The sequence below is a fragment of the Puma concolor genome, chromosome A3 (assembly GCF_028749965.1).
Source record: "Puma concolor isolate L17-30 chromosome A3, mPumCon1.1.hap2, whole genome shotgun sequence".
NCBI classification, from domain to species: domain Eukaryota; kingdom Metazoa; phylum Chordata; class Mammalia; order Carnivora; family Felidae; genus Puma; species Puma concolor.
The window spans coordinates 132631716-132654655 of NC_141669.1; the positions used below are offsets into that span (position 1 = coordinate 132631716).

The 22940-nt window shown below is 47.2% G+C and overlaps 1 protein-coding gene and 1 long non-coding RNA gene across 7 annotated transcripts in view; one reads left to right on the plus strand and one right to left on the minus strand.

Moving 5' to 3' along the window:
* ZNF217 (zinc finger protein 217) overlaps positions 1 to 22940 on the minus strand; it is a 38706-nt gene that overhangs the window by 8947 nt on the left and 6819 nt on the right. For 2 of the 6 annotated variants that reach the window (XM_086702515.1, XM_086702517.1), the window contains 2 exons: positions 19070 to 19146; positions 2983 to 4751 (listed from right to left, as the gene is read on the minus strand). In XM_086702515.1, coding sequence (XP_086558641.1) covers positions 2983 to 4375 — 1393 coding nt within the window. In that variant the 5' untranslated portion in view covers positions 4376 to 4751; positions 19070 to 19146. Of the gene's footprint in view, positions 1 to 2982; positions 4752 to 4965; positions 12386 to 14452; positions 14828 to 15215; positions 15492 to 15572; positions 15790 to 19069; positions 19147 to 22940 lie in introns of those variants that run through there. The other 4 variants (XM_086702518.1, XM_086702516.1, XM_086702520.1 and 1 more) reach the window with 4 other exon arrangements.
* Positions 16024 to 19654, plus strand: LOC147582816 (uncharacterized). Its single transcript, XR_015249544.1, has 2 exons — positions 16024 to 16078; positions 18513 to 19654. It is a non-coding gene; the product is annotated as an uncharacterized LOC147582816 (long non-coding RNA).

Here is a 22940-nt window from a genome sequence, read left to right on the forward strand (position 1 = left end):
CCAATATAAATTGCCAGTTTTCCCAACCAGACAGAAGGCGATCCTAAGATCAGGCCAGCTACCACTAGAGGGTAGCAAGCACAACCTAATCTTCACAGAAAATAAAAGGTTTGGCATTGGGTCAAACACCTTGTTTGTCAAAATTGAGCATGTTTTGGAAAGCAAACCGTATCATTCGCCAGCACTCCTGTGGACAAGATATACCTGAGACCAATCAGAATCTGTCCCCAAGTGACAATGGGTTAAACTTGAAACTTCAAACTCTGCACTGAGCAGGAGAATATATCTCTGCTACAAGAGAGTAAAGGTCTGGCGGGGACGCTCATTCAAAGGGTTATTGTATTTAAACTCCAGCCCTCCAAAAGACCGGTCCACTTGCTCCAGTTAAGATACCCACTCCCACAAAACTGAGTGTCAGAGTTCTCGATCAACCTCCTCTTACTACACACACTACACAATGAGGACAAGAGAAGTGAAGTCATCTCTTAAAATTGAGCAGCACTAAACTGGCCATTTTGCCTTGAAAACCGAACTCCAACCTTTGAAAGGCCTCCTTTCCCTGCTCCTTCCTCACTCTGCATTTTGGACTGTATATATTTGGTTTACAGATTTAAAAAGCAGTTTATAAGCAAACCCTGGGCAGCCTCCAGTACAACAGAGACCAGATTGCATGATTCCCCCTCAACTCCCAGAGGAAAATGTATCCAGCTCTAAACATTCTCAAACAGCAGGAACAAGCACTGATGGAAAAAGATGTCATGAAGACTTAAAAAAAAAGAATTACACGAATAACCACTGTTAAACCTATTTTCAAGTAGAACAAATATAAAAACAAAATGTTTACTTTGTCTTTTGATCTTCTTTAAAGTAAATCTAAAAGCAAGCCAGGTTGATGGTAAAAAAACAGTAAGCCAAATGGAAACCACCCCCGTCATGATACAAATTGAGGAGAATCCATTCTCTCGACACAGAATGCCTAGCTTTGTCTTCCAATCACACCCACCTAGCCAAGTCGGAACTTTACTGCAATTTCCTACTCCCAAGTATGCATCAGAATTTGTTATGTTGCATCATACCCAAAAAGTTATGAAATGCCTTTCTTTTAACAGAAAGGACACGAAACGCCCACATATACCTGGTTCCTGCTCCTTGGGCATCACCTCTGAGTTTTAAAGAACTGCAAACTTTTTTTACCAATAGGCTGTTGAAATGATCCTTGGGAGGTGGAAGACAAGGGTTGACCAACCAAATTTTGCAAACAGAAATCAGGGCAAAGAAATGTTAAGCAACCTGTAATCCGCCACAAAACAATGCAGTGGGAGAACCCGCCTCCAGGCAAGTCAGCGGCGCTCCCAGCGATTATCATGGGGCATTCTATCTGCCCAACCACCAAGATTTCCACCCAAGATTTCCACCCGGTTCTCCGGCCCACACCACCCACACCACCCGCTGGCAGAATGTGACTGGCCATTTCATTTCTTTCAGGGCAGCTGGCGGACCTAATTATCTCCCCATTTACTACTACATGCCCCTGAGAATGGGACCCACGCTAACAGGGACCACTATAAAGATAGAGGTCTGTGTTCAAGGCCTTCTTTATGATGTCATTAAGACACCATAATGTGCTTTCAAGATTCCCGAAGGCTGTAGTATGCTAAGTGCTAGGTTTCCTTGTGTCCCATCGAAGTCCAACCATTCTAAATACTCCAGAGGAACTAACAGCTTGTTCTCACATCCATCATGTGATCAGAAGAAGAACCAGGGCACTGGTTTGGGGAGGATCATCTGGTCAAACTCATCTTGGGTCTCACACTCGAGTTCTGACTAGCCAGCCATCAAGTTACAGTGACAGAAGGCAGCGGCTGAAACCAAAGACCACTTTTGTGAATGATGATGTTTCTCTAAGACTAATTCACGTTCCCATCACTCGGCTGCTGAAGACGCAGGGGTTCTTTTAACTGTCTTCCAGCAGGAGAGTCCTTTATTCAAACCAAATCTTACTAAATGGATATGCCAAGTCTCTGGTTTAAGCGCAGATGGGCAAGGCTTGAAGCACACGGGTGGGATCTCTCTGCCTTAGATATAATGTCCACTGGGCCTCAAGACACAATGTGTCAGTGACAGCTTCTGTCTCCTATAAAAGCCATTAGGACACTGAAAACCTGAGCAGCGAGATTCCTTTAAAACATCTTTGGTGCTTTCGCGTTCCCTCTATTTTGAGCACAAATGGACTTAGTTCCTGAGCTAACCGTTAACGAACACTAGTCCCCCCAGACATGAGAGGAGAGGGTACCAGGTAGCCCCAAACTCTCAGTACTCACCAAACTCTCTCAGTACCCTTGCTCTGGCTGATCATCATTCCCAGTGCCTTTCGTGACCCCAGAAAACCATCTGGAATAAATGCATGAAGGCTGGGTACTGAAGGAAGGGGAAGTCTGTTGCATCGAGGGATACCTTGTTTTTGTAGATGAGATCAGGGTGGCCGGAAGAACGGAGCGAAGCCCAGGGTCTCTCAACCCTGACCTCACGGGACACTGGGACCACACAATGACTTGCTGGGGGGGGGGGGGGGGGGGGGCCGTGCTGGGCACGGGAGGACACTCGGCGGCATCCCTGGCCTCTACCCACCGGACGCCAGCAGCACAGCACGAACACAGTTTTGACACCCAAAAAGACCTCTAGACACTACCAGGTTCCGCTGGGGGCAAAACTGCCCCAGTTAAGATAATGTGTGTCGCTTGTTAGCCAGATATTAAAAAAAAAAAAAAAAAGAAAGAAAGAAAGAAAAAAAAAAATCACACAGTTTTCAGAACAGGAAGAAACCTTGAGAAAAATCAAAGCCCTGAGAGGTTAGGTGAACTTACAACGAGGAGGGTACCAGAAGAGCCTGGACCCAAACCCGGCTCTCCGACACCAACCTGCCAGCGCTGTCCGGGGCTGGAGGCAGAGGAAGGACAGCACGCAACGGAGCGCCTCACTTACCCAAATGGAGCCCTTCCGGAAGTCCGTCCTCAGACCCATCTTCAGAACCGCCTTCTCGATCGACGGCTCCATTCTCGTCCAGGGCGGTGGTTAGGTCCGGAGAACACGTCCTAGGCTGCCTTCCGTCCACGGACATGGTTGGTGATTCGGCGTCGGCCCTCCGATCCTTCTTGTGGACCCTCGAGTGCAAGACCAGCTGGTGGTAGGTCCGGAAGGCTTTGCCACACTCAGAGCAGTGCGTCGGCTTCTCTTTGTTCCCGGACAGCTTTGGGTCGGCTTCCACGGAAGGCACTTCACCGCCGGAGGGTCTGGGCTTCTCCTTGTCCTGGGAGAGGCCCGCGCAGCCGCTTTTGCTGGGCTTGGGCTTTCCAGAACCTTCGGAATGGCTTTTTCCGGCGTTCCAAATTTCTCCGAGCTCTTCTTTTTCGGAACACGAATCATCGTTGTCGGTGCTGCCCTCCTGCCCTGGCTGCTCCTTCACTTCTCGGCAGACGGCGACTTTTCCTTTGGTGGCCAGCTGCCAGGCCTGATAGGTGGTGAACGGATCGAGCTGAGGTATCCATTTGGTGGGCTTCTTCCCGGTCTCGGGGTGCGATTTGGGCCGCAAGTTCAAGAACTGCAGGAACTCTTCCCCCGGAGCTGGCATCCCCCCCTGCGGAGAGTCTGTCTGTGTGCCTCCGCTGCCGGAAGCAGTGTCTTTGGTGTGCATCTTCCTGTGATCGATCAGACTTTCCTTATTTGGAAACAGGAAGCCACAAACCATGCAGATTTTGTAAGGAGAGGAGATGCTCTCGGCCACGTGCTCCTGAACCACCTCGTTGATGGTGGCGGGGCTCTCGGCGCCCGGCTGCAGTTTGCTCTTGGCCCCCGCTTTGCCGGTGTGTGTCCGCATGTGGTTCTTAAGGAACCAGGGCTCCTTGAACCTCCGTCCGCACACATGACAGCCGTAAGTGAAGGAGTCCTTATGCTTCTTCATGTGGATCTCGACGTCGAAAGCGACTCTGAACGTCTGCCCGCACACTTCACAGCTGAACTCTTCGTTTTCTTTGCAGTTCTTGTCCTTTGGAGGCTCCGTTCTCACCTGAGTCTTGTCCAGAGGACTCAGGTACTCCGCTTCCACACGCAAAACGGCCGGCTCGCAAAGGATAGGCCGATGTTGCATCAGGACATGTTTATTAAGGTCTTCTGAATGCGTGAAGGTCTGATTGCAGAACATGCAGTCCAAGGGCATATATCCTTCGATCTGGATTATATTTTTCTCTTGCGTAGCTCGGAAAGGAACGGTGGTGGTCCCTTTTATGGACACGGCATCATCTATCTCCATCTGGGTACCAAGAGAATTGCCAATAACTTCTGGTCCATCCATATACACCAGCAGGGACTGAGTTGGCATGTTTCCTGGCACTTTAGGATTGTATACAAAGTAAGAATCCGGTGGAGGGATTTCTGGAACTGGAATAAGGCCACTTGTAAGACTTGTCACTCACGCCCCCAGCAGCCCTGGACTTAAAACGAGAACGAGTATTTGTTACAAAAGTTCAAAAGCAAAGTATATATTCCTGTAGCTTCTTATCTTCAGAAGTCTTAGGAAGCTCGGTGGCAGAGCCAACCACTGGTTTTTTGCACAAACAAGGCAGACAGACTCCCCAGCGCTTTGATTCAAATATGAGTCAGCACGGAGCGTTCATTCTCTTTGTCTCCATTGAGTGAGGGATTCAGTTGAGCAAGAAGTCAATCCCAGCAACCTGGAGACCAGGGATTTCCAAAACCTAGAGGGGGAAAAGCAAAAACCAAAAACCACAGAAATGGTTAGTTGGCTGTGGCCAGAGGGAAGAGAAGCCCGGTGTGGACGACGCACAGCTGGTCCGCTTGTGGCAGAAGAGGTACCTCGCTCGTCCACTCCACTTTCGACTAACATCGCGCATCCTGTTAAACATGCCCGTTAATTAAATCGTTAGCATTTTACCCACTCAGGACACTTACCAAATCGCTGGATTTTCATCCAGGGAAGAAACTGAAAACGTGGTGCTCTAATGATTGAAGTCTAAACTTGAAGATTCAGGACAGAAACGGTTAAATTCAGCTGAATGCAGTTTAAATGCCACTGCAATGCAATGTTTGTCCTTACAAAGAGCCCCTGCAAATCTAGAGATGATACCAACTGTGAAGAATGCCAAGTAAGGCCCTCTCTAAATAAAACGTTTAAAGCCCGAACTTCAAACTGTCTTCTATACAGTCAAGACACAAATGCCGAACAGCACCCTCGAAGATCACACACGCACAGGCCAACAACACACACGAGAACAGAAACCTTTCCTAAAATCCACATTCAAAAACTACAGAACACCTCAGAATGAGGCTCATCGTGGCCAAGGGGAACCTGAATCATTCTGGTTCACAGGATATCCTAGCCCTCAACCCACTGCCCAAATCCCAGCTGCTTTTTCAGAAGGCAGAAACTGCCTTCAACAAAAGTCAGGGTAGGGCTCCCTTGTGCACACAACAAATAAGGAAACACACGCACCAGGCTACTCGGTGAGGGTACACTTGAAAATCCTCCACACGGCAGGGTCAACATGGCTCAGTCTTTCATCAGAAAACGGGTCCTCCCACTTTTAACCCACCCTTCCCATTACGCACTGGCCAGGTGAAAAATGGATGATTACTTTATGTGGCTCTGCAGGCTCAGATTTAGAAGCCAATTTTCATTCTTGGAGAAGAATTAACCTCCAAACCCAACACCCTCCCCTCCACCTTTCTGGCAAGCACAGAATTGTTTCTAAATAGACTCAGCTACTTAACCTGAAGTCTGTTAATTCCACCCAACAGAACAAAAAGACTTGCAAACTACTCCCACCACCTTGCCTTGACTTTCCTTCTCTCCACTTCCTCAAAGAGCAAGGGCCTCTAGGCTCAGAGAAGACAAGGAAACATTTCTTCCCCTACTTTATACTCATAATAGAAGAAAATTCTCATGCTCTTTGCTATCTTTAGTTTTGAATACACTAGATCTTTAACATTAAGCTTTTCTAAATAAGGCTGCAGATCAAAGATTAGGGAAAAGAAAGAAGGTACTGAAGTGTTTTATCTTAATTTCTGAGTCCTTTGTTGTGATCACAATGGAGGATAAAACTCTTGGGCTGGCTACCAGCTTGGTGGGCTTTAACAGAACACTCCAAAGGCCCGAGTTCTAGTTCTGGCTAAGTCACAACCTTAAAGTTGTCACCACCACCTACCTACCTCACCTTCATCTACCTACTGCAGGCGGTTAAATTACAGGCTCACCCTTAAGAGTTCCCAATGTCTAGGGTTCCAGGGGCAGAGCTACATGTATGGATAGACAGACACCAAAGAATATTTGATGCTTTCCCAATCAAGATATTAAGTGATATTTGAAAAACGTAACTGATAATTTAGGGTTCTATGTAGTCTGTATTTACTGAATGCCGGTGTACCAGGTAATATTTTAACTGAAGAAATAACAGTACATACTCTAGACAAGCAGTTATCAAACTGACAACACTGTCTTCACTGGCAACATCTAGATGAAAAACAGAGAAACAACTCAGTGAGTCCTACACAAAACGACACAGATTAATTTCAATTTGAATAGAGGCTGTCCTCTATTTGAGGTCCTTTCTATTTGGGGGTTGCAAACTGGCCTTTTTAAAATGAAAGAGTGGCAATAGCAGTCAGTACTTTTTTTAATGTCCTAATTTGCCAAAATCAAAGTTAGTCCTCTATGTTGGACCTGTGTGTGTGTGTGTGTGTGTGTGTGTGTACGTATGTCAGAAATTTTACTACTCTCTGATATTTTAAGTTTGGGGGAACTCCAGTTTCCTACAAATAATCTTTCCCCAAAAGACACCACTCCTAAACTCAACCTCTGAATTAGAAACATGGTGTGGGTACATAACATCCCTATTATTTCCAATCCAGGGTAATGGCGTGACCAGAAGGAAATGCCTGTTTAGTTTCAATTTTTATCTCTGAAATGTTCAAATATCTGGGTTAAAGAAGTCACCATCAGCTTCTAACACAAGACCTAGAGGATTAGTAAAGGAGGCACAGTGCAAAAAGAAAAAAAAAAAAGTAGGAGCGGAACAGAGGCCTGGAGATGAGGGGAAGGACGTCCTAGGCCCCCCAGCTCCAGGAGTCTCCTACGAGGGTCAGTCAGATGGGGAAGGAGAACCTCCCAGGCAAAACCTGAAGCACTTCCTCCTCAAGGGAAGCTTCTGGCACAGACTGTGATGGCCATCGACTGTGCCCAACTGTCCTAAGCACTAGAATCCCGGTGAGTCATGGCAATCCTTACTACTCAGCCAACATCTGCAAACCCTGGGCCACCTGTTTGAAGATCCCAGGAGCAGAGACCCTGTCGACCTTGTTCACCATGATGTCCCCATGCCTAGAAGGGGTCCCTGGCATGGGGCCGGGCCCTCAATAAACCCCTGGTGAATAAATTAACAAACACTAACATCATCAGTACAGGTATACAATCAGTAATGCACATCTCTGGCCACAGTCACCAGTCTGAACTGATCTGATATTAAAATTAACCCGAAGGTTCATGAGAACTTCTTTCAACACGGCTCTCCATGGCTGCCATCTAATTTACCATTCTCTGCAGTTTCAAGGGTGTAATAATAAAAAAACAAGAATCCTAATTAATCCTACCATGAAGTTGACCAGCATAGGCAAAACCTTATCATTTAGATTTAAAACTACGCTCCTTACTGACCCACCAAAACAGACGTGCAGGACAAGCTAGGAAAATCTGACAACAAATGACTCGGACTCTTGACTTAAGAAACCGTTTGCAGACTAAACACTTCCTTAAACTATAAACCAATTACCTGTATCACTTAAAACCAATCTGCTAAACAAAACCCCCAATCTTTAACAGTGACTGCAATAATACTTGAATAATAACAAAACTTACCAAAAAATACACATTCTAATCTAATTACTGTTAATAACAACCATTCCAGTCGAGTGAAGTGCACACCCACACACAGCCTTCCTAGAGCCTCGTTCTCCAGGTGGAGCAACACAGAAGCCACGGCAGGCACACCAAGGGCACTGCCGGCCCAGGAAGTTGTCTGTCTTCACAAAGAACTGGAGGAGGAAGGAGGGGGAGGATCTTAATCCGACCCCTAGAATCTAAATGCTTTTAGTTTGCAGAGAAGTTGAGCGTTCAGAACATACTAGGCTTCCTGAAAGGCAGTTTGCAAAACTGTTTGTCAGTGTTTAAAAAAACGTTCTTAAACCTTTACTCAGGGAGACGATACACTTAACCTTCAGCTATACACCCCCAAGGCACCCGAGGCAAGAGGTTATCCGGCATAACCTCGTATTCCGCAAGAGTCCTGGTGATTACTTTATACTGTGATTAGATACTTTAAAAAAAAATTTACAACAACATAATCTTTGAAAAACAGTAGGAACCATATTGCTTAGAAGTGCCTAAAATAGAAGTCTAATGCTCTTTAGGCCATTTCTGTTTTTTGTTTGTTTGTTTTGTTTTAAAGCAAATGCTCCATGGGGAGTAAAGCTCGGGAGATTCTGCCACTATCTATAGATTTTGAAATTAGCAAATATTACACATTATACAATGCTTAATGAAAAAAATACAATGATTTGTGCTTAAGCACAGCAAATTAGAAGGAAATGCCACCTTGCTGACAATTGGCTGTGACTTGGGAAGAGTCCTTCATGTACAAACGTACTCACACTGTTAACCTTTACAGACAGCATGCCTCCACTTTAGCTAAACAGGTTATCTTACATTTTTTGATATGGAATATTTATTACCCTATGATGGAGCAAGAGGAATTCAAAGTCCTCAAAAACTGTCAAAGACACACAATTCTGTTTATAACTAAGTAATATGCAGTATTCCTGCAATTCTACTTTTTCCCTCCGAGTCACTGAAGTGTCCAAATATATGATCATTAAAGTATTTCACCCAAACAAACTGCTAGTCTCTGGCCTGTTTCATTTGTATCCTGTAAAGGGCGAAATTATCTCCAAGATCTGGTCAGGAAACTTAACAGTTTTTCTATAAATGTTCCTTCTGTACGTTACACATAGGAGTTTTTTCCTTAATCCGACAAGTGAGGAGAACTGTACATAGTTACGCCACAGCGACAATCCAAACCTGTAACTTTAAATCCTTCAACACTATTTCAAGGAAATCACCAAGGTCACACCCATGAGCTGAATGGTCAACCCAACTTTCCTAATATAGCTGTGAAAAGATGTTTAAAAGTTCAGTGAAAAGATTAAAATATGCAAAAGGTTATATTCAGCATCACAATCTAAAACTAGTCAAAAGCAAATGGCTTAAAAATAAAAAAGCCATTGGCCGGTTCAAAGGCAAAGCCTGGGAAGATCCTACGGCCATCTCATTTTCCTGAAACTGTAATAAGGGCTCAGTTCTAAATACAATTAGAGACCAGAATACTATAAAAATATACAATCATATTCGTACATTTGAGTGTCAGGATTAAAAACTCTGCCTGATTCATTCCAAATCAATTAAGGTCAGTTAAAGGATCTCAACGTGAACTTGAAGCCACATAACTGGTTTTAGTTTCGGTATTATCAATATTAACAGATCCTGTGGTCCGTAAACTGGCTTTGACAAATCCCATCCTGATCGGAAAAAGAGAACTATAAGGGAAATGAATAAAACAAGAATTTTAATGCAGCCATCAGATGAAGCCTTGCGATCTGTGAGATTCCATTCCTGCCACTTCACCAGTAGTACACCTTAACTACTTTTGGAAAGATGTTAGACAGAACTGCACCAAAAAGAGAGATTTCAATTAAAAAAAAGCCAACCTATCTTTACCTATATTCTCTCGCTCCCCACAAAGGAAACGCTTGTGTATCTGCACACACAGATAACTGCATATATAGGTATAGAAGGAACTAGAACCCTAACCCTACAACGCTACCCCACACACCTACACCACTTTTTCCACAAGGCCAAATGGTGAGTGCTCTTGATTATACCCAATTTAACGAACCAGATTAAATATAAACACAGGCACGGCCTTTTAAGGCAGGCGCTCTTTCTTTAGCCAACATTTAAAGATTCCCCTCCCTATCTCTGTTGAGTAAATACTAAGGTTGTAGGTCTGGCTCTTTTAAGTCACCTGTTTGCTTTCAAAATTCAGGGAAAAGCTCTCCTTTCAATTAATACGTATATAATCACTGTTCCTTAGATTTGTATGCTGGACTGAAAAAAAAAAATTAGCCACCGATTTTAAAAAACCCAAAACACACGTCTTCTGGTGTAAATGAACTGTGTTGAAGTCACCCCGATGGACACAGGTAGGAGAAAAAACAAACAAACAAACAAGCAGTTCTCCTAATGGGATTCGAGAACAAAACAGATGTGGACTCTAGCTCCGGTCCACAGAACCATAGTTTAAATTCAAAACGTTTCCTGACACGCTGGCAACTAATGAACAACGATACACAAAACACAAACGAATCCATTAAAAAACTGGCATCTGACTCCGGGTAACAGAAGCTCTTCAGCCCGAATTGAAGGAATGCGGAGGTCAAAAACAACTTAGGTAAAGCTTCAGAACAAAAGCCCAGGAATTCAAACTAATTCTCTCATTTAACTTCCCCGGCTGTCTTTTCAGGTTTAGTAATTTTATTTCTCAACGTGATCATAAAATTACCAAACTGGCCCCTGATTTCCAGTAACTCAGTTATGTAGTTAGCCTGGGCAGGAAGTAATGGGATGTTAAGAACAGTCAGTCAACAAATGTTCAAATGTGAAGTCGTTTAATGAACATTCCAATGTTAAGCATAAAGGGGCGGTCTGTGGCGGCAGCTGGCTGCTGGGGGTGGGGGGGGGGGAGCCCCAGCATTTATTTGGAAGCTAGCTCTAAACAAGAGTTGAGCTTCCTCGTCCTGAACGGCAGATTTTAGAGAAGGACGGTGGTCGCACTTCCTCAAAGTCAGACTTCCAGCTGCCCTCGTGGTCTCCATTCAAAATCCTCTGCCCCACACACCACTACCAATTTGCCTAACTGTGTTATCGGTCGGAGAGGAATCGCCCAGATCGCCTCCCTTCCTAACAGCCAACACTTCAAGAACTTTCTGCTGCCCCCAAAAGGAGGCCATTCGGTTAGGACGATCAAGCTTTCCCTCTCCCGAATTTCAGAAATTTCCTGCTGTCTTTGTGTAATTCATTCTTTCTTCCACGTGCATTTTAATCTGGTTAACACCCCTCCCCCCCCCCCCCCCAAAATCTGGAGGTGAGGTGTACAAATCGAGACTCTTCCAGCCTCCTTTAGTTTACAGGCTGTAACTAAACCTTTCCCTACTTGGAGCATTTAATATGATTAGGATTTCTTTCATTTCAGCTCAGTAGCTATTCTGTAAACACCTTCCAGGTTTTTACTTGTAACACCTCAGTAACTCTTTGAAAACTATTAGGTGTATTCCAGATGCAGTCGTTTAAATTAAAATCTCCTTGCACTTACTTTATTCTAGTGGAATACTCATCAGCTTATACAACAGTCTCAGGTTTCTCGTTCCTACTGTACAATTCTAAACCTTGAAAATATATAGCCATTGTTCGGGACCTTGGCTTCAACTTCCCAATTCATTTACTAAACAAACTGCCAGGGGGTTACACTGCAATAGGAAATTAGCAATGAGCCATTTAAAATAAGTCATCCCCAGCAACCTCAAAAAAACTAACACACAGGCCATCCTGGCATGTGTGGGATGGGACAATGTGAACACTGAAAGACAACGAAATGATCTTTGAGCAAATGGAAACACAGCTTCACGTGAAACATAAAAAAGGGTCCAGATCATGCACAGTCCTAAAAGAGTCAGATCAAAGTATCTTTTTTTTTTAAATCAAGTAGTAGATAGTAGGCAGTCAAGAGTCATTAAAACTACTCAAAAGTTCTTATCAACCAATATCATTTTTGTGACAACAGGGAGAAAAGAATGTAATTTTATAAAGTGGGAAAACACATCTTTGGGGACCCCTGAGGCTCTAATCAAGCGTCTCGGAATTAAGAGTGCTCCAGGGTTGGGAAAAGGCAACCCTGCTGTGGCAAAAACATGCCATTTCATCATAAATGTTGTTAAAAGAGAGTAAAGTGATTATCTGAAATGAGGAGAGAGGGACTCTGTCGTTGCCAGGCCATTATATTCCTTAATGATTTCATCAGTTTGTAAGCGACTGGATGATGAAGTCTTATTTTCTGATTTCCTCTTTAAAGGTCCACTGGAAGGGAGACGGGCGGCTACTCCTCCCAGAAGTTCCACTGCCAAAAAATGGAGGCTTACAAAGAGAATGCAAATCAGCCTCCACCTTAAAGAGTAAAGGCAAACCCTAGCACTCCTCCGTCCTCTTCCCCTCTACTACCTGGGGGGGGGGGGGGGATATCAAGCTGTTATCTAAATAGATTCTTCAGGGTGAAGGGGGAAAATATTTTCTACAAATTTTATCAACGTGGTGTATTAGTTCCTTTTTTTGATTAGGAAGTGAAAGGGAAGGATATGAACCCCAGACCACTGCTAAACTTCGATCTGAACAAGTTATTAAAAAACAGCAAAGGTCACACTGCCAAGCGTTGGAAGGTGCTGTGAAGATAAAAGGTTGGAACCAAGTTGGACACTAAGGAAAAGTGTGTCCTTCGCCTGGAGAAGTCATAATCCTCCCCCACTTCCTCCCCCAGCACGCAAACCAATGTGGAGCCGACAAGGAGGCTTCCTCTTCTTCACGCTAAATAATTAACATTCCAAGCAATCAGATTATTAACCCTATTCGAACAAACAAGCCAAATAAATGGTGTGCCTAGTGGCTACTGACAAGAGGATTTTTAAGTAAGTCACACTGCCTCTTGAATTTAAGACCTTCTAGAACTGATTAAAAATGGAAGCAATTTGGGGCGGTGGGAGGGGTTTTTCACTAGAACACCAGGATCAAACGCACACACACTAATACGAGTCTTTGGGATACTGAACAAAACAGTATCTAAAATAAACAGGACTTCTCAGAAAAAGTCATCTACCATTAAAGGACACACCTTAAAAGTTCCTAGACACATTAACTAAGCAAGCACAAACCAGTGGTTTGACTGCTATATTTTTCAGACAAAAAGCAATTAGGTTATTACTCCGCACTTGCCCCTCCAGACACGACAGGCCTTTTTAGAAACGCTAGATTATTCACTCAAAGTGTTATAAAATTTAGTATTTTAAGTTTTAGCTGATATCAACCAGGGCATCCATCCATGGGGGGGGCGGGGGAGGGGAAGGGGGGCGTACAGTAACAGAACATTTCTAAATGTACTTCTTAACATATACAAAAGAGAAGGTGCAAGGCCTCCCAAGACCCCTACCTAGTCGCCAGGCCTGGCCGGCAGCTGTTGCTACCCTCCCTGCCTTTTCTTTTGTTGGGCTTAATCTCATGTCAACTCATTCAACCAACTCAAAAGCGATGAAGACATAATTGAATCAACCTGAACTAAATCAGACCTAGGCTTCTTAAAACATACAGCTTAATGGTTCCAAATGATCTAGAAAGCGAGGAAACCAGCTAGTATGTAGCATGTAGTAGTCAATACCACAGGACCCCAAACTGGCCCAAGGACCACTGCAACAGCCCTGCATTTAATACACGTTTAGGAATGTTCAAGCCAGCGCTTCAAGCCCTATAGGCTGATTCAGAAAGATAAACTGAGGCTCAAGGAATTTCAAAGAGGAACACGGCAAAGCCTTAAACTCCAAAGCGACTATTCTTTTCTTGGGGAAACAAAAAAAGAAAATAAAGTTTCTGCTACTCCCTGTGTAAGCAGGCCACTGGGGTCCCAGAAGTGGCCACTGGTGGCTCTTTCCTGTTCCTGTAACTAAACCTTTAGGAAAAGTCCCCGCCTGCCCACCCCACCCCACCCCCATCCCACCCGCCCAAGAATGCTACTTCCCGTCCTCGGTGGCCCTTCCCTGAATCCCAAAATGCGGGTTCCAACCCGGGACCTGGACGTCTGTCCCGATCCCCGGGGCGCAGGTACCGGCCTGCAGGTCTGGCCCCCATCCGGGCAGGACCGCTCAGGCCGCCCCAAATCCGGCCTCCAGGGGCCCCCAGCAGCGCCCTCGTCTCCCCTCCCCATCCCGTGCAGCTCGCATTTTGGGGCCAAAGCTAGAGAGAAGAGGGCTCTACATCTGAAACTGCGCGGTTTCGCCACTCAGCGCCTCCTGGCAGAAACTTCCCTTTTAAAAAAAAAAGAAAGAAAGAAAGAAACACTTATAGGCGAACATTTCAATCCTTCCTGCCCTTTAGAGTTACTAGTTCTGCTTCCAGCTGGCTTTGGGACTCCAAGTAGAATTAAGTTATAAAGATATTCTTTAAGCGTTTAAGGGCTATTTAAAAAGTTTCAAAAAATCTTTAAAATTAAAGAGAAAAAAAAAAAAAAAACAACACCTTATCACACACATCCAGGAATCGCAGCCCGTGCACCGCCTACTCAGGGATGGGCAGGAGACCGGGAATCCCGGGGACGGATTTGGGGGCGCCCGGGGGCTGGTTGGGGTGTGCGTCGGGGTCTGCGGCGACGCCAAGCCCCTCCCTCGGCCCCTGTAGACGCGCCCTCCGCCCGGCCCGTGTGGACGGTCCCGGCCATTGTTTGCGGGGGACGCCTGTTAGGACGCATTGTTTTGGCTGTTCCCAAGTTGCCCCGGCCCCCCCTCGGGGCCATCGCGGGGGGCTCTGCGCCGGCCCCCTCACCTCCGCCCGCCCCCCACCGCCAAGCCGGCAAACCCGGAGAGCCGCCCGGCGGAGCCACCCAACTTTTCCGGAACAGCCCCCCACCCACCCACGCACGCACGCAGCCCCCGGCTCTCTCCGGCCGGCCCCCCGGCCCGGGTCGGAGAAGGGGGGACTCCCCCGCCCCCAAGCCCTCCCGTCAGTCCCCGAGAGTGAGTGTGATGGTAAAACACTGTACACACCGGGGGCTCGCCCGGCACCTCCTCACTGCCGGGATCGCTCCGTAGCCGGGTGGGGAGGGGGCGCCCTAGAGGAGCGGAACAGAGAGCAGGAGCGGGGGCCGGGCCGGGCGGGGCGGGGGTCATCCGGGGAGGGGGGCGAGCTAACGAGCACGGGAGACTCGAGAGCGGCTCGGGGGGACTCCGGAGGGGGCGCGCGGCGCCCCTGGGCCCGGCGCGGGCGGGGGGCGCACCCCCTTTACCTGCGGCTCCGGCTCCTCGGCCATTTCCTCGCTCGGCGGCGGCCGGGACTGAACTGACACCACACGAGCGAGCCGAGGTTTGAATGAGGAGGGAGCAGGCGAGGAGGGGAGGGGGCGGGGAAGGCAGGAGGGAGGGGAGGCGACGGGGAGTTTCTCTCGGCCTTTTGTGCGGACACCTCCCGGCTTCCGCGCCCGCACCGGCCCCCCAAAAGAGACGGGGGGCCACTGGACGCGGGGCGAAACCATCTCCCCGGGCGCCTCGAGAAACCGCGCCTGGAAGACCCACCCCCCCCAACAAGGGAGAGCCCCCCCGCCCCCACCCCTCCCCCGCCCGGGGGATTTGGGGGCCGGGCTCACCTCGCGCGCGGGGCTAAGGTGAGCGGGGCGGGGGTGCGCACGGGGGGCAAAGGCGCGGGCGCCCCCTACTCGTCCGCGCGGGGACAGTGCAGGCGCGGGGGGTCCCTAGAGCCGCCGGGGCGCGGCGCGTCCGGCGCTGGGGGACTGTTGGGTCAGAAAGTGCTCTGGGAGCAGCTGTTGCGCCCTCCCTCGGCCCGGCCGCTCGGAGATGCCCCGCCTCCTGCCTTCACCGGCCGCGGCGGCCCCGCCCCTGAGCCCCGCCCCCGAGCCACGTGGTCCGCGCAGGCGCGCCCCTGCCCCGCCCACCGCCGCGGACTCCGCCTCCGGGACGCGAGCGAGCCGACGAGCGCGCGCACTCCCGTTCTCGCCTGAGATTCCCGCGCACGCGCGCGCCTTTCACCACCCCCACACACAGTTCCCCCCCCACCCCCCGCCCCTCCACACACACCGCCTCCCGCCATCCGGCTAAACGTGGCCCGCGCGCGCTCCGGCGGTTCCAGTGACAGGTACACGGGGAGGGCGCCCCCCCCCCCCGGGGGCAGCGCGCAGGCGCAGATCCAGGCCTCAGCCTCGCCGCCTCCCCCTCCCTCGCAAGGTGTGCCCAGGCGAGGGAGGGGCGGGTAGCAGCACTCCGGGTCATCCCGAATTACCAGCAGAAGCCTCTGCGCCCATCTGAGCAGGTCAGAAAGTGAAGTGCACAAGCATATCTTCAGATTTTCGTCAAGTGTGAGCAAGGTCGCGGAGGTGACATGATTAAAATGGTTTAATGGGTATCTTCATAAAGCTATCCTGTAATTGTTGTTTTTCCAAAAGGGCTCGACTTGCGCCGCTATTATAACTTGAGATTTCTAAACTTGGCCTGGGTTCCAAGAATCCACTTGGCTTTGATAGAAACCCACGTGGAGGAAACCGAGTTTAAACTGCGGGGGGGGGGGGAGAGACAAAACTAGCCTTGCCCCCTCCTTCCCAGAAACAACGTATTTAGAGCGTTTCCTACCCTTCCCTGCTCACAAAAGGAGAAAAAAGGTTACGATTCCGAAGGCCTGTCTGTGTTCCCTCATTTTAGGTTCGCCCCAGGAGGAACCACAGAAGCAACAATCACAACCACTAAGTTTTCTGCCCCAAAATGCAAACGAATTCAAATGTAAACAGAGCTAGGCAACTCACCGAAAACAAAACAGCAAAGTATTTTTTTTTTAATGGGATATGGGTGTATCCAAAATGGAAAAACTTAAAACCTATCAAGAAAGGCACTTAAAGGATATATTTAATAAATGGGGGGCTATATAAATGCTCTGCTGGTGAGCAGTGGAGTTCTTAATAGAAAATGGAATTTTGAGAGACAGCTTCTTAGCAGAGGGGAAGAATTTGCCAAGTGTGATGTTTTGCTGTCATTTTATATATAACTACTAACCCCACATATGGTCTGGTTAGTCTTTTTTAAAAAGGAAGTGAACCAATTACTTACTCACAATTAGCAGTGCCAGAAGTAAATTCTTCGGCCAGAACTCCTTTTTTTTTTTTTTTTTCCACCCAAGTACACTGATGTTGATCATTTGTAGTACTCGGGTTCCTTTTCTCAGAGAAGACAAATACCTTCTTTTCAAATAGTTTTTAAACCCTTATAAGTAGTCACATCCTAAAACGCAATCCAAGGGCACTCTTCATAAACAAGAAACTTCATTTAACTTCTCCAAACAGCGGGCTTGGAGCATTGCTACAAAAACAAACTATGAGCAAGTGGAACCAGGTTGAGTCTCCACATTAAGTGTAGCCTTACTCTACATGTTAATGGATAACCTTTGAACTCTGAAACCTTGAATGCTGTAAACACAATAGCACTGATAGTTAAAATTCTAGTGTCAAAACTGAGCAAAAAGAAAAGTCCAAACTTTTCAGAAGGGATAGGGAAACAATCAAATGTTTTGACAAATAATGGTTCCACTAAGAACAATGAGGCTTCTGGCTCTCAGACCTTGTTGCTCCTGAATCATTTTCTGAGCAAAAAAAAAAAAAAAAAAGGTTGTGCTTTTTCTCTGTGCCCTTACAAAGCTACCACTTTGTTAGCATAATAGCATCCTATGGTTTGTTAGTTACTGTTTCTCTCCTCCTCCCCCCACCCCACCCCCAAAAACCTTGTATATGTTGTAGCTTTTAAAATTAAAAAAGAATTGTCTTCACTGATCTATCGGCTCAGAGTTTTGTATGCCATCCTTATGTTTGAGCAAAGAATTACAAAGAACCCTGTGCCTGGAGATGTGCCAATAAAACTGGGAAATCGTTGCAAAAATTCTGCCAGTGACTGAGTGCTGGGTTGCAAACACGTACTGTGTTTTTAAATGGACATGGAACGATCTGCATTTGCTGTAAGGGCATCTGTGAGACACAGTCTCCCCCTTTAAAACAGGAAGACTCACGCTTAAGATTTACTTGGAAAGCATGCATAGTCAAAACAATTAAAAGTGGAAACTCCAAAAGTAAAGGAGAACACTGGGAGCATTTGGTTTTGTAGTAAAAGCGGAAGAACTCATTATTATTCTATGAAATGAAAATGGAAAACCAAGCGTTGGTCTGCATAAACTTAGCTCCACCCACGAGTAATCCTGTTTTGCCATCACTCCTAGCTAGACTATCTCTCAAAGAGTCAGGTGCTGCGGAGAGGCAAGCAACACAAACAAAGAATAGGACCAGAAATGTCCCTTCCCATAGAAGCTGATGCTCTGCACATGTTACTTGGAGAAAGGTCGAAAAAGCCCCACTTCACCTCTCCTTAACGCGACAAACATCAGCTACACCTCGTTTTTCACAATTATCCAAACAGACCGGCCCTCCTCAAGATATATTTCCCAGTGTATGCTTAGAAAATTGCACCATTATCTCTGATTTAATCCTCGTGATAGGAGACCTCTTCATTTCCCTAACTTCTGGTTTTCTCTCCAGATGCTGCCTGCGACACAGCCTTCTCAGATCTAATAACAAAAACAAAAACCCTTCTAATTTGCTACATTTAACATTTATTGGAATCATCCTGGGAGACTTCGCCTTCATTAGAAGAACAATGCAATACGATCTTCCCATTTCACAAGTATTTATTTTCCTGTGGAACTATTACAGAAAAACAGTTTTGGAAACTGTACGTAAATCCTTGGAGCTGAAATGGAGCCAACATAGACACTCGACTTAAAAGAATGCAGTGTTCAGAGCAGGAAAACCTGAAAAACTGCAGTGAGGAGTCAGCAGGAAAAGAAAATGAAAAAGTTAAGGCGAACCTTGCCAGCTCCTGCTAACTACAAAGGACATTTGAGAAGGAAACCAGGGCAGCCCTTTTAACACGACTGAATGCACTAAATTAAGGACGGATCACCCAACAACTCCAGGGAAAGCCACACAACTCTCCTTCCAGTAAGTTTCTTGATCCCACTCAAGTCCTCTCGAAATTTTAAGCCCTCTATAAAACATCGCAATAATAGATGATAAAAATAAATCGCAGAAATCACCTTTCAGAAGTGGAGGCAGCGTCTGGAGCCTGGAGACTTCTCTCGGAGTTTGCCAGCCCACCTGGCTCGGAACAATACTGCAAGAGATGAGATTACTGGTTTTTCCAAGCAAACCGAAAAGGGAGGGGCCAAGTATAAGGCTCAATTCAAATTGAGGTTTTGATGCGATCATGACTTGATTAAATTAATCGACCTTGATGATGTGCAAAGAGCACAGTTGATTTTTAACTGTATCTGTCCCATTCCCCCTCCGCTCTTCGGGCTCGACTTTTGTTTTCCGCCAATATCCTGGGTGCTTTTCAAGGCTGACTTCACTCACAATGTAAATGTATAAACTTTCTTTAAAAAATGACATGGGTCGGGGCACCTGGGTGGCTCAGTAGGTTAAGTGCCCAACTTGAGCTCAGGTCATGATCTCATGGGTTCGCGAGTTCGAGCCCCACATCGGGCTCTCAGCAGCCCGCTGTGGATCCTCTGACCCCCTCTCTTTCTGCCCCTCCCCCACTTGTGCTTTTTCTCTCTCTCTCTCTCTCTCAAAAGTAAACCTAAAAATAAATAAACATAAAATATACACATATGGATTAATTAATTAATTATGTGTCACATGACTTCCAGAGCACCCCTTGAAACCTTTCTGCACTCACCTGATATTCTAGATGGGAGCTCTGGCACAAGGGGAGGGGTTGGAGGAGGAAGGTGACTAACAAAGTTTATTGAAATTTGATTCCCATTTCATCTCCATACATGGATCCGCCCACTTACTCAAGCCAAAACCCAGAAGTCCAACTCTATTCCATCTCCATCACCCTACATGCACCTTTAGTCCACTAATTTCTATGTTAATATAGCTCAACGTTGTCCACTTACCTCCGTCTCTAACACAGCACCATCACCTCTCACCCTCTCCTCCAAATACATGGAGCGCGTAAGGCGTCTGCCAGCTTCTTCCTTTCTAAGTTTGCCTCAATACAAGCTCCACCCTAAGTCCAGGAGACCTTTTACAGGGTAAATCAGATCCTGTCACCGCCCTGCTTAATGGCTTCCTATGGCCTGGGGAGGGGAAAGGGGGGTTAAAGAACAAACTCCAAGAGCTGGCCTCCCCGACTCTGTACATCTGGCCCCTGCCTAACCTGCAGCTTCAAGTTTTGGAAGCCCTTCCGTGGGAGTCTAAGCTTCAGCCCTGAGGCCTTCCCTCTGACCCAGAGCCTTCAGACCTGTGGCTCCCTTTGCCTGGTACCCCCTACCCTTTCTTTCAAGATGGTGGCTTCTGTGCCTGGGAGTGGGGAGGGGGTGGCTTCCCTCTGACAAGGTTTCGGGACCTCTTCCCGCCACGGGTCCTGTCTCAACTATTCCATTACGCCTCCTGAGAGCTGCATTAGCCTTAGAATATGATTTAGTCTCTCTGGGCTGCAGTTTTCTTCTCCACCAAATGTGGTGATGATGAAGAGGTGGAAGAGCAGGAGGAAGGCCTTAAAAGTCCTCATCACAAGGAAAAGAACTGTAACTATATGGAGTGATGGATGTTAACTAATCATCTTGCAACGTGTGCCTACATCAAATCATTATGTTGTACGCCTTAGGCTTATACAAGGTTATATGTCAATCATATCTCAATAAAACTGGAAAGGAAGTATATATACTTATTAATTATGGAAATACCTATTTTTCTATAAGACTCTGGAGAATCAAATGAGACACACTACAGAGCTGTGAACCCAGAGTTTTGCAGGGGCGAGTGGGGAGGCCCGGCATTGTTCTAGGCACAGGAGACAGAGCTTGAGGGAAGCAAAACAAAGCGTTTGTCCCTTTTTATTTTTTTTTTTTAATGTTTATGTATTTTTTAGAGAGAGAAAGAGACCGAGCACAAGCGGGGGGAGGGGCAGAGAGAGAGGGAGGCACAGAATCCGAAGCAGGCTCCAGGCTCCGAGCTGTCAGCGCAGAGCCTGACTCGGGGCTGGAACTCACGAACCAGGAGGTCGTGACCGGAGTGAGCCAAAGTCAGAGGCTTAACCGACTGGGCCACCCAGGCGCCCCAGCGTTTGCCCCTTTTTAGAGGGAGACAGACAAACACATAGACAACAGATAGTATGTCTGCCTCATATATTGATAGAGCTGACCCCTTCCTCACCCTTGAAACACTTTTTCCCTTGCTTCGGAACCCCACGTTCTATCAATTTCCACCACCGCCCCCTCTGGTCCTCACTGGAGGCTCCTTCTCAGAACCCTTTGCTGGTTCCTTCGCCTCTCCCTGACCTCCAGCCTTGGAAGCACCCAAGGCCCATTGCTGGTGCCCTGTGGTCTCTTTTCCTGTTCATTCCCTAGACGATTCCATCCACAGCCCAATGGCCCAAAAGGCCATCTAGATGTTGAGGGCTCCCAAACATATATTTGTTATTTATTTTGAGAGAAAGAGATGGGGAGGGGCAGAGAGAGAGGAAGGGAGAACCCCAAGCAGGCTCTGCACGGTCAGCTCTCTCTTGACTGGAGCCCAAACCAAGAGTCAGACGCTTAACCAACTCAGCCCCCCAGGTGCCCTTCCCCTCAACTCTGAAAACGTATTTCCAACTACCACTCCATCTCTGCGTAGACGTCTGCCCACAGCAATGATCAGTAGATGCGCTCACAACAAACACATACCGAAAGGAATAGTAAAACATGCAGCTTAGCTGCAGAGAGGTCCCGTGGGGAGGGAATTGAGATTTGGGTCTTGAGGCCAGTCCCTGGGATCTTGGCTCTCTTTCTTCATCTGCAAATGGGGATTCTAACCCCTTCCCTGCCTGCCTCATTGGATGGCTGGCTTGTCGGGGTCAAACCACAGGGCAGCTCGTCAACACTGAGTATCCCTCCACAAAGGGCTCTACTTTTTCGTGGGACTATTTTTTTTTAATGTTTATTTCTGAGACAGAGCATGAGCAGGAGAGGGGCAGAGAGAGAGGGAGGGAGACCCAGAATCTGAAACAGGCTCCAGGCTCCGAGCTGTCAGCACAGAGCCCAACAAGGGGCTCGAACCCACAAACCGTGATATCATGGCCTGAGCCGAAGTCGGTTGCTCAACCGACTGAGCCACCCAGGCGCCCCACGTGGGACTGTCTTTGAGTATACCTGGGACTCTGGCCTCAGCGTCCCTGGCAGCACTTACAGGAGTCCTGACACCCAAGCTTCCGCCCTTTGCTGAGAAGAGCATACGGGCTCCTTGTCCTGTTTTCTCCTCTTCCTTCCATCTCTCCCTCCTGGGTGAGTTAAGGGTCTAGTGGGCTATCTGTGTAGCTGGTTAGAGATTTCATTTTCTTTTGTTTTGTTTTTGTGAGTTTTGTTTTGTTTTGTTTTGTTTTTTTGGTCTGAATCAGACTGTTAACGCCACTAAGGGCAGGGACTTGTCCAGACTCCCACCCAGCAATGCCTCCTGCATTTATTTCTCTGCCTTGGGATGGATGGATGGTGCAGACCAGAGCACCAAAGTTTCAAAGAGATCCTCTGCCAACAGCAGAGCCAGCAGGCCGGGAGGCTAGCTGATAAGCGCTAACATTTATTGAATTCTTAATGTGTGCTTTTTCACTTTGTAACTCATTTAACCCCTCTAATGACCCTGTGAGGTAGGGTTTATATTTTTCCATTTATTAGACAAAGAACCCAGGCAGAGAGGGATTAAGCAGCTCTCCCAAGGCCCAGAGGCAATAAAACGGCAGCCTCCTTTCCTGTGTCGACACTGGCCAAGTCTTACCCCCACACCCTGCTGGTGCTTCCCCAGGACCTTGAACCAAGCCCAGCACATAGCAGATGCTCATTAAATACTGGACGGAAAAATAAGTAAATAAATAACTGCGTGCCAGGCACTTTACATCTATTATCATCACATCCTCCTAGTAACACA